Source organism: Peromyscus leucopus, chromosome 3 (genome assembly GCF_004664715.2).
Source record: "Peromyscus leucopus breed LL Stock chromosome 3, UCI_PerLeu_2.1, whole genome shotgun sequence".
NCBI lineage: Eukaryota > Metazoa > Chordata > Mammalia > Rodentia > Cricetidae > Peromyscus > Peromyscus leucopus.
Genome location: NC_051065.1, coordinates 88,176,878 through 88,189,134, shown reverse-complemented (window position 1 = coordinate 88,189,134; position 12,257 = coordinate 88,176,878). Strand labels below are relative to the sequence as shown.

Below are 12,257 nucleotides of genomic sequence, written 5' to 3'. Positions count from 1 at the left end.
GCATTTTAGTATTCTGTTTGACAATCTTGGTTGTAGCAGGAATCTTAAAGAGTCTTATTAAGTCAAACCTGAGGCCAGTTATTGGGGTGAAATGCTGGATGGTCAGAGAGACAGAACAAGCCACAGCTAACCTCACCTAGCCAACTTCTCAGCTGGTCTTGTTTCCTCAGACTGGAAGCCTCTGTGTCCTCATATCCGAATGGCTCTCAGCTGAACTGTGCTGCTAGAAGCCTGAAAGCTTAACCAGCCAAATGCTTAACCAGGCCAAACACTTAACCAGGCCAAATGCTTAACCAGCCAAATGCTTAACCAGGCCAAATGCTTCTAGTTTCTGATCCTCACGCCTTATATACCTTTCTGCTTTCTACCACCACTCCCTGGGATTAAAGGCTCGCTTTCTGGGATTAAACTTGGTCATGTCAGTTAACATCAATTAACAGCCTCTGAGTAATCTTACCATGTTCTTAGGAAACGTAGCAGTCCAGCTCCATCCCTGCTACATGCTGCTGTGCTAGTACTGGCCAGTGTGATTACTTCTCGGACACTCTTGACCCTGGGCTGCTTCATTTATAACAATGGGCACTTTGTACTACAGACAGTCTCCTTGGCTTTAAGATCTAATTCTTAGAGGCTGGAGAGATGGTCCAGCGTCTAAGACATAGACTCTTGCAGAGGATCTGTTCAGTTCCCAGCCCCAGTATCAGGAAGTTCACAGCTGCCTGTAACTTACCATAGAATCCAACACCTCTGTCCTCAAGACACACATGATTAAAAATAATAAAAATAAATCTTAAAAGAGATCTAATTTTTCATTTAACCATGTCCTTAACCCTTCCTTTCTTGGGGAGATGGTGCATTCAGCAAAGCCTGCTCTGCAAACATGAGGACCTCAGTTTGGATCCCCACAACGCATGCAAAAGCTGTCATCTACAGGCATCTGCAGTGTGTGTGTGTGTGTGTGTGTGTGTGTGAAGAGATGGCTTACCAATTGAAAGCACTTGTTGCTCTTACAGGGCTTCTGAATTTGGTTCCCAGCACCAACATCAGGCACTTCATGATCTCTTGTAACTGCAGTTTCAGGAAAGCCTGGGGTACCTGCACAAATGTGTTATCCATACACTCACGCAGGCACACATAATACAATACAATACAATAAATCTATCTCTGGATCTGGAGAGATGGGTCAGTGGTTAAGGGCATTGGCTACTCTTTCAGAGACCTGGGTTGAGGGTCCTGTGTGCAAACCACCCCACTCCATGACTTGCAAACATCTGTAACTCCAATTCCAGTGATGCAGTGCTGCCTCCTGGCCTCTGGGCACTGCATGCATGTGGTGCAGACATATATGCAGGCAAAATACTCATTCACAAAATAAAAATAAATCTTTAAAAAAAGGGGGGGGGCTGGAGAGATGGCTCAACCATTAAGAGCCCTGGTTACCTTTCCAAAAGTCTTGAGTTCAGTTCCCGGCAACCACATGGTGACTCACAACCATCTGTAGTGGGATCTGATGCTTCTGGCATAAAGGCAAGCATGCAGATAGAGCATTCATATACATAAAATAAATGTTTTTTAAAAAAGCTGAGTGTGATGGCACTAATTGTAACTGGGAAGGTGAAGAGAGATCCTGGAGATCACAGTTTACTGCAATCTGTGAACTTCGGGATAATTGAGACCGTGTCTCAGAGGAGGAGGAGCTACAGAGATGGTTCAGTAGGTAAGAGCTGTGATAGCTGGTTTTGGTCAACTTGACACAGAGTCTCCTGGGAAGAGGGAACCTCAATGGAGCAATTGTCTCTATCAGGCTGCCCTGTACGCATGTCTCTGGGGCATTTTCTTAACTAATGGTTAATGTGGCAAGGCTCAGCCCACTATGAATGGTACCACCCCTTGGCGGATGGCCTTGGGTTCTGTAAAAAAAAAGCAAGCTAAGCAGGGTGGGGAGAGGGAGAATGACTCAGTGGTTAAGAACATACACTGGCGGGGGGTGGGCACGCTATAGCACTCGGGAGGCAGAGTCAGGCGGATCTGTGAGTCGAGGCAGCTGGCTACAGTGAGTCCAGGAAGGCGCAAGCTACAAGAAAACCTGTCTGAAAAAAAAAAAAAAAAGAACATACACTGCTCTTGCAGAAGTCCAGAGTTCCATTTCCAGCATCCACATCAGGTGGTCCAAAACTGCTTGTAACTCCAGCTCCAGGGGCATCCAACACCCAACACCTCTGACCTCCGGTGGACTCGGGCACTCACATGCGCATACCCACATACAGACACACATTCACACAGATACACATGCAGGCAAAACACAATGCACAGAAAATAAAAATTAGGTTCTATATATTAAAAAAAAGAAGAAGAAGAAAATTGAACTCAGGTCCCCTGCAAGACCAGAATGGCAAGTGCTCTGTTGCAGCTTGCTTTGTTGATCCTGTGATAAAACGCTGACCAAAACCAATTTTGGGGAGGAAAGGATTTATTGACTTACATGTCAGTGTCATGGTAGACCATTGAGGAAAGTCAGGGCAGGAATTCAAAACAGAATCTGGAGATAAGAACTGAATCAGAGACTACAGGGGAATGACCACAGAGGAATTATTTTAAATTACATGAATGAAAGTCGGATGGTGGTGATGCACACCTTTAATCCCAGCACTCGGGAGGCAGAAGCAAGCAGATCTCTGTGAGTTCGAGGCCAGCCTGGTCTACAAAGTTAGTTCCAAAACAGCCAGAGCTACACAGAGAATTCCTGCCTCAAAAAACAGGACAAATACAAAGCCCCAAAAAACAGAATTTTGGGACTTGGATGTAGCTCAGCGATTGAGGGCATTCTTAGCATGTGAGAGTTGTGAGTTCAATTCCCAATACCAAAAATAAAGTATTTTTGAGATGAGGAAACCATCTTGTATTTTCTGGGTAGGCCTAATATGATCATAAGATTGAAGGAGGAAAGGGAGGCATGAGACACTGTCTTTGAAAATACACAGCATTCATGAGCCAAGGTTTGCGGGCAGATATTAGAAACTGGATAAAAACAAAGGAAAGGAAAGGACTCTTCTAGAGCTTCCTGGATCATAGCCTTAGTATAGCTTGATTTTTTACTCCTTAGAATTCATCTCCGATCTCTGGCCTAGCTATGGTAGTAAATTTATGGCAAAGTCACTGTGATACTACTTTTTTTTTTTCTTTCCCAATTTTAGGTTCTAGTATAGCAAATACCAGTAGATATAATCCATACAAATTAAAGCTCTTTGGAATTTTCAATAATTTTCTGAGGTCTTCTGTATAACCCATAGTGATCCTCCTGCCTCTACCAGCTGTAGGGCTGTTACTTTAGGTGTATTGTCGTGTCCCGTCCCCCCCCCCCCCCCTGCGCAAGCTCCTCAATAGAACGACCTCTCTCTAAATGAGTACAATGCTTGTCTTCTTTTGGCATTTTGGACTTTTCCTTTCTTTTTCACCTTAGCTTCTGCTGTTTTTAAATTTTCTTTTTTAAGAGTCTTTACACAACCCATACTGGCTCACGGCAGCGACAGCAGTCCTCGCTATCGGCTAGCTGTACTGGAAGTAAGATCACTTGAGCCCCGGAGTTCCAAGTCACCTTGGGGATCTGGGGAGACCTTGTTTCAAAAAGGAGAAGTTTAGACAGAACCGACTCCTGCAAGTTCTCCTCTAACCTCCATAAGCACGCGGTGGCATGCACGGACGGACCCAAACATACACGAACACAAAATAAATAATTAGAATGACTGCGCTTTAGGGTAAAACTTGGTATAAAGACACAGTCCAGACAGCTTGACCTTGGCCACGCCTGTTCCCCTTGGCCCCGCCCCCGCTGCGTTTCTCTTCCTCTTGTTCCGGTTTTAAGTCCGCTGCAGCCACCGTAGGCAGGTGGCAAGATGGCGGCCTCCGTCTTCACGGGTGCGTTAAGAGCTGCATCAGGTCAGTGCTCCATTGACATCTTCCCAGAGAAGAGAACTGGCGCGGGAGGGAGTGGGCTTAGTTTGGAAGTTAACGGGGAAAGAAAAGCCAGCGGGATGACTTGAGGTCGGAGGTTTGCTGCGAATGTTCTCTGGGGTGGTGTGTGCGACACCTTGCACGGCCGTATCCGTGGCCCGCGTTCGCCGCCTCCGCCCTGCCCTAGGAAGCAGACCTGAGGCTGGGGTAGAGGAGGCGAGGGTGACACCCAAGACTCCGTTTTCCTGATTTAGAGGTTCAGCCCGCCTCTCGCGACCTTTGACCTTGAGAGTCCCGTAATTCCTCTGAATTTCTGGTTCTATAGCGATAAATGGGGAGCATCCCACCTGCGGATTAAACACAAGCCCTTGAAGTATCCAAGTGTCCTGGTGCACTTGAGAACCGTGTGTAATTATCAAAAGGCTGGCCAAATTCGTTTTGAACTACGCCCCTCCAATGGGGAAATACGGGGTGAAGGCAGACCCAGGTAGAAAATTAAAATTACTCAAGTATGATAGGAGGGATCAGAAAGTTACTTGCATACAAGTTATACTGTAGGGATAAAATTCAGTGGGAGGATAGATGGAAGGCCAAGAAGAAAAAAGTAACCATATAAAATTTAAAGTACTAGAGTTTAAAAATGGGACGTTTTCTGAGTTATGAAATATGCGTAACATAAAGTTCATATGACATACATGAATGGTTTAGCAACTAAAGTGGACATGTGTGTAACTAACACAATTCAAGACAAGTCCCTTGCCACCCAGTGCATTGCCCGAGTCATTACTCCTTTGCCTGGTCTTCCCATAGCCACCTTAGCAACTATACCTTCATCTCTCAATAACGTATTTTGTCTGGTTTTGAACTTTACATTAATTTATATATAATGTATGCAGTGTGATGTCTGGTTTCCTTTTACTGGGATTTCTTTTTCATGAAACTTTCTGCTTTCTTGATGCTCTGTTTTCTTATGCGACTCTGCCGCAATTCTGTATTCTACTACTGATGGACACTTGGGTGGTTTCAGTTGGCGGTGTCTCTGTTAAGTCAGGGCCTAATGCAGCCCAGGATGGCTGTCTCAGTGCTGGGAATACAGATGTGAGCCAGGACACCTGATTGGATGATGTGATGTACAAAACTTACTGGTATTGCATTCTGGTTTATGAATGCAAGAATGTTACTAAGGGGTGTGTGTGTGTGTGTGTAACCAGCCGTGGAATTACTGGGTCTGAGGGCACATACATAAAGTATTTCTAAAGGAATATGCTGGTTTTGTCACTTCAGCAGTAAAGGCTCCATAGCTACCCTAATACTTAGTATTATTAGATATACACTTTTAAAAAAATATTTACTTATTTTTAAATTTTAAATGTGTGAGTGTTTTGCCTAAGTGTACTGCATGTGTGCCTGGTGCCCTGTGAGGCCAGAAGAGGGTGCAAGATCCCTTGGAACTGAATTTATGGATGATTAGCTGCCATGTGATACTGGGAACTGAACCCTGGTCCTTTGCAAGAGTAGCATGTATTCTTAACTGCTGAATCATCTCTCTAGCCCTAAGACCTACATAATTTCATCAACCTAAAGGTTATTTAGTGGTATCCAGTGTCTTTTGATTAAAGGCTTTTATTTTTATCTACTTGATATTAGTCCTTGATCCTTTATATTTTAAAAATAGATGATATAGATCAATTGATTATATATATTTTGAAAATTTTTATTTTTTTATTTGTGTAGGGGGGCAATGCATACCACAGCAGCCTTATGGAGCCTTGTGGAGATCAGAGGATAACTTTTGGGAGTTGGTTCCTCTCTTCCATCATGGGTTCTCAGGAATGAACTCAAGTTGTTGGGCTCCCATTGGCCTTCACTATGGCATTTAAATTCCACTGAAAACATTTAAAAGAATGGTGTTCAGAAAAAAAAAAAAAATTTGAGACAGGGATTCACTATGTAGCCCAGTCTGGTCTTAAACTCTCAATCCTCCTTAGCTTTCCAAGTGCTTAGATTCCAGATGTTTGGGCCACACACCTGGCTTTCTTCAGCACATTGATATTTGCTGTTAGCACTGTTTAAATGTTTTCTCTGAGCCAAGCCCTCGTAAATCACTTTAATGTCTTATCTCATGTAATCCTCTCCACAATTAGCTAATTCAAAGTTGAGGAAAATGAGAATAGGCAGGTTAACTAATTTGCTCCTGTTCACACTGCTAGTTAAGTAGTAGAGCTAAAATTGAAATCAGTCTGGTTCAAACGCTGTCACTTATACAGCACACTGCCCCGTTTGTTTGGTGAAACTAGTGCCGTAGACAGTGGACTACTGTTCTACTTGGTCATCAGATTAGGTAGAGTTTTGTTGTTTGGAGAAAAGGCATCAATACATAGCCCAGGTTAACCTGGAACATGCTCTATATCTGTAGGCTTGCCTCATACTGTAGTGATTCTCCTGCCTCTGTCTCTGGAGTGCTGGGATTGCAGGCATGGGCCTTTACACTTGGATCAAATTGTTGCTGGCATTTGTTTTTTGGATAGTATCTCTTGTAGCCCATAAACTCGGGATCTCCTGCTTCTGCCTCCCACAATGCCAGGCTTGACTTTTCTTTTTTTAAACTAACTTTATTGATGTAGAATTTACTATACTTGTATTTGTGGGTATGTTTGTGTGTGAGGGTGTGTACAAATGTGTGTGCTTGCAGGTACATGTCTGAGGACAGTTTTGGGTGTCACACTCAGGAGCAATCCATTTTGTTTTTTGAGATAGAGTCTCTTGTCTGGGATGTGGCGCTCACTGACTAGGCTGGCTGGCTACCTGCCTCTACCTTCTCAGTGTTGGAACTATAAGTATGCCCAGATTTTTTACATGAATTCTGGGCATCGAACTCAGGCCCTATGCTTGCATAGGAAGCAACTTAACAGCCAGATGATTTCCCTGGCTCTAAAATACTCAATTCTTATGCATCTAGTTTGATGACAAAATCATCACCAAATTCTAAACTTAATTTCCTTCATCTCATGGAACATTTTTAGCATGTATGTTCTTGAGTCTTACATTAAAGTTGGTTAGAAGTTACCAGAGAAGTAAACTCTATGGTCGATTCTAATGTGGCCTTAGGGGAGAGGATTGAGAAAGAGGATAGCCTCCATTTCACATATCTCTGTCTTCTCAACTCTACCTTCTGGCTGCCAGCCTCCTTCCCACTGCCTGTTCCTGGGCACTTCTGCTGTGGTTGGGGAGCAGTCCACAGCCTCTGGCAGGCTGAGCCTGCCGGCTCTTCCCATAGCTGTGTTTATTTCAGCACCAAGGCCTTTGCTAATGTTCTTGTCCTACCCAAAGTGGGTTCTCCTCCTCCTTGGAGGTTTTTTTTTTTCTTCTTGTTTTCCTTTCATTTTATTTTGTGTGTGCACATGTGGCGGGGGGTGCATGCCAATACATGTGCATGTGGAAACTTGATGTTTAACATTGAGTGTCTTCTGTGGCTTTTCAGCTTATTTTTTGTGATGGGATGGTTCACTAAACCTGGATTTCTCTAGCAAGAGCTTGTCTCTACCCCTTTGTTACCCCAGTACTTCAATGGCACCACGTTTCAGTTGTTAGGAAATCCTAAGTTTTCATGCTTGCATAGCAAACAGTTCACTCACTAAGCCATCACTGAGCTCTTTAAAAAATTGTTTTTATTATTTTAATTATGTGTATTTGTGTGTGTGTGTTTGCATTTGTGTGAGTGTGTGTGCATGTGTGCACACATGAGTGCAGGTGCTGGAGGGAGGCCAGAGGCAGTAGATCCCCTGAGGTTGTGGACCACCTGATTTGGGCCTGGGAACCAAACTCAGGTCCTTTGCAAGAGCAGTATTCACTTTTAACCACTGGGCCATCTCTCCAGAACCTGTTGATCTTTTTTTGTTGGCTTTTGTTTTGTGTTTTTGAGGAAGGGTCTCATGTAGCAAAGGAAAGCCTTGAATTCCTGACCCTCCCTCCTCCACTTCCCATTGTGGAGATTACAAGTGAGGTTACTGTCCGGCAGGTCTGTTGCTGTCAGGGTAACTGAAGCAGCTCTTCCGTTTCCTTCATGAGTCTTCTCTCCACTCTCTCTGTCCAGCTGTCGTGACTCTGACCTGCCGTTGCACTGAATCTGCAGAGGCTGTCTTCCCATGTTATAAAATTGGCAGGGGACAATTAATCTTTTTTTTTTTTTTTTTTTTGGTTTTTCGAGACATGGTTTCTCTGTGTAGCTTTGTGCCTTTCCTGGGAACTCACTTGGTAGCCCAGGCTGGCTTCGAACTCACAGAGATCTGCCTGGCTCGGCCTCCCGAGTGCTGGGATTAAAGGCGTGCGCCACCAACGCCCGGCGACAATTAATCTTATACATATCTTGTTCCTCACTGCTGGGCATAGAGCTAAGACATGTCAATCTGGAGTATGTGATGGCTGTAGAATTCTAAAGTTTGTAAAAAAAAACCATTGTGTATATAAAAATAGGTAATTTTAATTGTATGTAACTAATACATCAATGAAGTTGGTAAAGTTTCCTCTGTATATCTGGTGCTCAGGAACTACTGATAGGTCTAACTTGGTTTGCATGCAGTATAGTATATGGGTGCATGTGTTAGAGCATATTCAGTACATGTTCTTCTCTCTCTTTGCAGGAATATTACGTCCCCTGAATGTTTTGGCATCTTCAATCTATCGGAACTACGCTAAGAATGCTTGTCTTAATTCTGCACTGTGTGCCATTCATTTTAGACATATTCAGACACCAGTTGTTTCCTCTGCTCCAGGACTTGTCACATCTATCAGAAACCTGACACATGGGCAAACTGCAACAGTCCTTAATAGGTAGAGTACATTCCAATTACGTATTTAAACAGTATTTACACAAAATCTTCTAAAATATTTGTGCCTAGGCTGCGTGTGTAGCTCAGTGGTACAGTGTGGTGGTCTCCCCGCTTTCTCCCCCTTTCCCCCGCCCCCCATCGGTGAGGCTCTTCCTTCTGTCCCTGGTACTGCAAAGTCTGTAAAATGTGGTCAAGGCATTTTAGAGGTTGATAACCTTGCCCTACCTGCAGTTTATGATACGCACTACCTGACTGAGGAGGAAAATAGGACTGGTATCCTAGATGCCAGGAACAGGAAGAACAACCCAGAGCACTTCCTTCCCATCTTGCTGTGTAGTCTTGAACTTGTAGTCACCCTCCTGCCTTAATTGCCTGAGTGCTAGCTAGGATTACAGGCATGCACCACCATGCCCGGCCTTTTAGAAATATTTGCAGCTCTGGGGAAGGAACCTCAGGCCTTGTGTGTGCTGGGTTAGTGCTCTCCTAGTGATATCTACCTCCACTCCTGGGCTCATTTTCCATGTTGTTCATGTGGTTTCCAGATGGAAGATGGCTGGCAAAGCAGAGATCACATGAGATGCTCAGCTTCTGTGGCTCAGCTTGTGTGGTAGTCAGTCAGGAGATACTTGATTAAGCACCCATAGGTACCCAGCACTGTACTTGCAGAAAGGACACAAAGATGAACAAGCTGAAGTCCTCAGAGAGTTTAGACTCAGGTGGGCAGATAGATAAGGAACTTCGTGATTAAGATACAGTGGGATAATTCTCTCTTAGTGATTGGGTGGGTGGGTCTTGTTTGTTGTTAGGGAACTGGACCTAGAGTCTTGTATTGCTCTACACAGGCTCTACCTCTCCCTGCAGGGCAGATGTTAGGAGGTTTGAAGTTGGGAAGGTTGCCCTTCTCTGTGCTTAGTGCCACTTGAAGTAATGTGCCGTGTTCCAGCAGAGCAGTGGAGTGGCTCTCGTCCTTCCATCAGTCTGACTGCTACATTTTCAAAACTGTATTTAGAGTGGCCGCCTTGGTCCCCAGTGTCCCGCAGCCCCCGGTCAGAACTCTAACGTACTGCAGCACACGGAAAGGCAAGAGGAAGACAGTAAAAGCGGTCGTGCATCGGTTCCTTCGACTCCATTCTGGCCTTTGGCTAAGGAGAAAGGTGAGTCTCTGTACCGTTACCCAGGTGAAAGACTGGAAGTTACGATGAAGTAACTTCAGTGAGCCGAACCATGCCGTGCCCGCTCATCTCACTGGTAGCTCTTGCATGCTGTGCTGAGGTGCTGGCTTTGCAGGCGTCTCTGTCCATCCTCGTGCAGAGAAAGGGCATGGGTGTGAATCAAGTAAAGCATTATTCAGAGGGGCAAAGTCTTCAGAAAGGCAGGAGCAGCCACTATTGGAAAGGCTGAAAGGATTTTTCCCCTATCTTAAATTTATAGATAAATGTGTGGCTTAGAACTCAGCTCATCTCTCCATTGAGACAAGCTTGTAATTCCTAGTCAGCAGTAGCTCAGGTGTCCAAAAGAAGCTGCATGGCAGTTCTGACAGTTCTTTTTTGAGCATTGGAAATATTTTTTCCCATTTATTATGCCAGGTCCTTTAGTATGAAATGAGTTATTTTCTTTCCTTAATTTCTAATCCCTCTCTTGTTTATTTTTAGATTTATTTATTTTTATTTTATGTGTGTGTGTTTGCCTGCATGTAGTGATGTTCATCATGTGCATGCCTGGTGCCTGCAGAAGCTGGAAGAAGGCATTTGATCCCCTGGAACTGGAGTTAAAGATGATTATGTGCTGTCTTGTGGGTTCTGGGAACCAAACCTGGGTCCTCTGCAAGAACAGCAAGTGCTCTTAGTCCATGGGCCACCTCTCCAGCCCCTGTATGTCCCTGTTACTGGGTTCTGGACTCTTGGTTACTATAAAGGTCCTGATAACTCTTTAGCAGGACTCACTCCAGCTCGTGTCTTGTGCAGAAAGTCCTGCTTGATTAAACTCTAATTTTATATATTTACTTTGTTAGGTTTATCATTATTAGGTAGGGGCATACCATAGCATTCATTTGGAGGTCAGAGGGCAACTGTGTCGAGTCAGTCTCTCCTTCCACCTAACATAGGTTGGGGGCTTCTTCCCCTCCACCTTTACCTGGGTTCAAGAACCGACCCAGGCCATCAGGCTTATGAGACAAGCACTGTTATTACCTGAGCCATTTTGCTAGCTTTATCAAAATTTAATTTATAGGAAAATAAAAGTCTAGGTGGAAGAAGTATTTTTCTGTGGCATGGTTTTATCCAGGTGTCCCTAACTTTTATAATATTCCTCGCTTCCATTTCTGACCTAGAAACTCAGGTTTCTATTTCATTGTGTCCTATTGCAGAGTCATCTTAAAGGATGCTAATGGATGAGCAGGACCGTAAATTAGGACTCTAAATATGACACCCACAGCTACCTGTGGGATTAAAGGCATGCGCCACCACACCCTGCTGCCTTTGTGATTTTTATAATGTCTTTGTAACATTATCTCATAGGCTGGTTATAAGAAAAAATTATGGAAAAAGTCAACTGCAAGAAAGAAGCGCTTGAGGGAATTTGTGTTCTGCAACAAGACCCAGAGTAAACTCCTAGATAAAATGACAACATCTTTCTGGAAGAGGCGCAACTGGTACGTCGGTGATCCTTACCAGATGTACCATGATCGAACAAACCTGCGAGTATAGTCCAGAGCTTTCATCGGTTCACACCTGTGGAGTGTGGATCTTTGTGTACATGACATCCTTGTAGAAGTGAGTATGTGGTAAACTGTACCAACTGATAGACAAACATAGAATACCACCACTGTGCTTTGAAAGAAAGTCCATGTATTAAACATTCCCAGAGTTGGTCATGGAACTAAAAGTTGTTTGTGCATTCTTTCCAAAAATGGTAATGGCTTTCTTCATTCCCATTAGTTGCAAGGAATCTCGAGTGAGGAAAAACATGAAAAGACACTTAAACAATGGGCCTTTTTGTGGAGTTGAGATTGCACCCAGGGCCTTGCATATGCTAAACAGACATCCTACGTGCCTATCCTCAATAGGATGCTTGATACATTTCAAGAATAAGTACCTTGGAACTCAGGAACCACCTCACAGTTTGATCTCCTACCCGAGACTTCCAGCCGCAGTTTTGGAAGGGTGGAATTGGATGGAGCAGGAAGTGGTGGAGCTTTCTGTCTCGGCTCTGCCATGAATGTGACCCTCTACCCATCGCCCTCCATCTTGGCTTTGCTTATGTGAAGTTTATGTCCCCTCAGACTATTCAGTTTGAACCTTTGAGGTTTCTTTTAACGTGACAACCCTCGGCTCTTGTCATCTCCTGTCTCTGATTGCCAAGGGACTCTTAGTGAGCCAGCTTGCTCTTTCATCATAAACCCTGATCCATGCCACCATGCAGTGTAGAGCGTGCCCGTTTGGGTCGAGATCCCACCCTGGCCCTCTTAGTTAGCAGGTT

The 12,257-nt window shown here is 44.2% G+C and overlaps 1 protein-coding gene across 1 annotated transcript; it reads left to right on the top strand.

Moving 5' to 3' along the window:
* The first annotated feature begins 3,829 nt into the window (after positions 1–3,829).
* Positions 3,830–11,663, top strand: Mrpl35 (mitochondrial ribosomal protein L35). The gene is made up of 4 exons (XM_028860524.2): positions 3,830–3,936; positions 8,592–8,781; positions 9,790–9,934; positions 11,297–11,663. The coding sequence occupies exons 1-4, from the start codon at positions 3,894–3,896 to the stop codon at positions 11,483–11,485; spliced, it is 567 nt and encodes a 188-aa protein (XP_028716357.1). The 5' UTR covers positions 3,830–3,893; the 3' UTR covers positions 11,486–11,663.
* Positions 11,664–12,257: the final 594 nt, after the last annotated feature.

What these genes read in the sequence shown, in the direction of transcription:
- Mrpl35 (XM_028860524.2), top strand. Translation starts at nt 3,894, where the DNA reads ATGGCGGCCTCCGTCTTCACGGGTGCGTTAAGAGCTGCATCAG. An exon ending in TGCGTTAAGAGCTGCATCAG is followed by an intron (nt 3,937 to 8,591) that starts GTCAGTGCTCCA and finishes CTCTCTTTGCAG; the next exon opens with GAATATTACGTCCCCTGAAT. An exon ending in GCCTTTGGCTAAGGAGAAAG is followed by an intron (nt 9,935 to 11,296) that starts GTGAGTCTCTGT and finishes ATTATCTCATAG; the next exon opens with GCTGGTTATAAGAAAAAATT.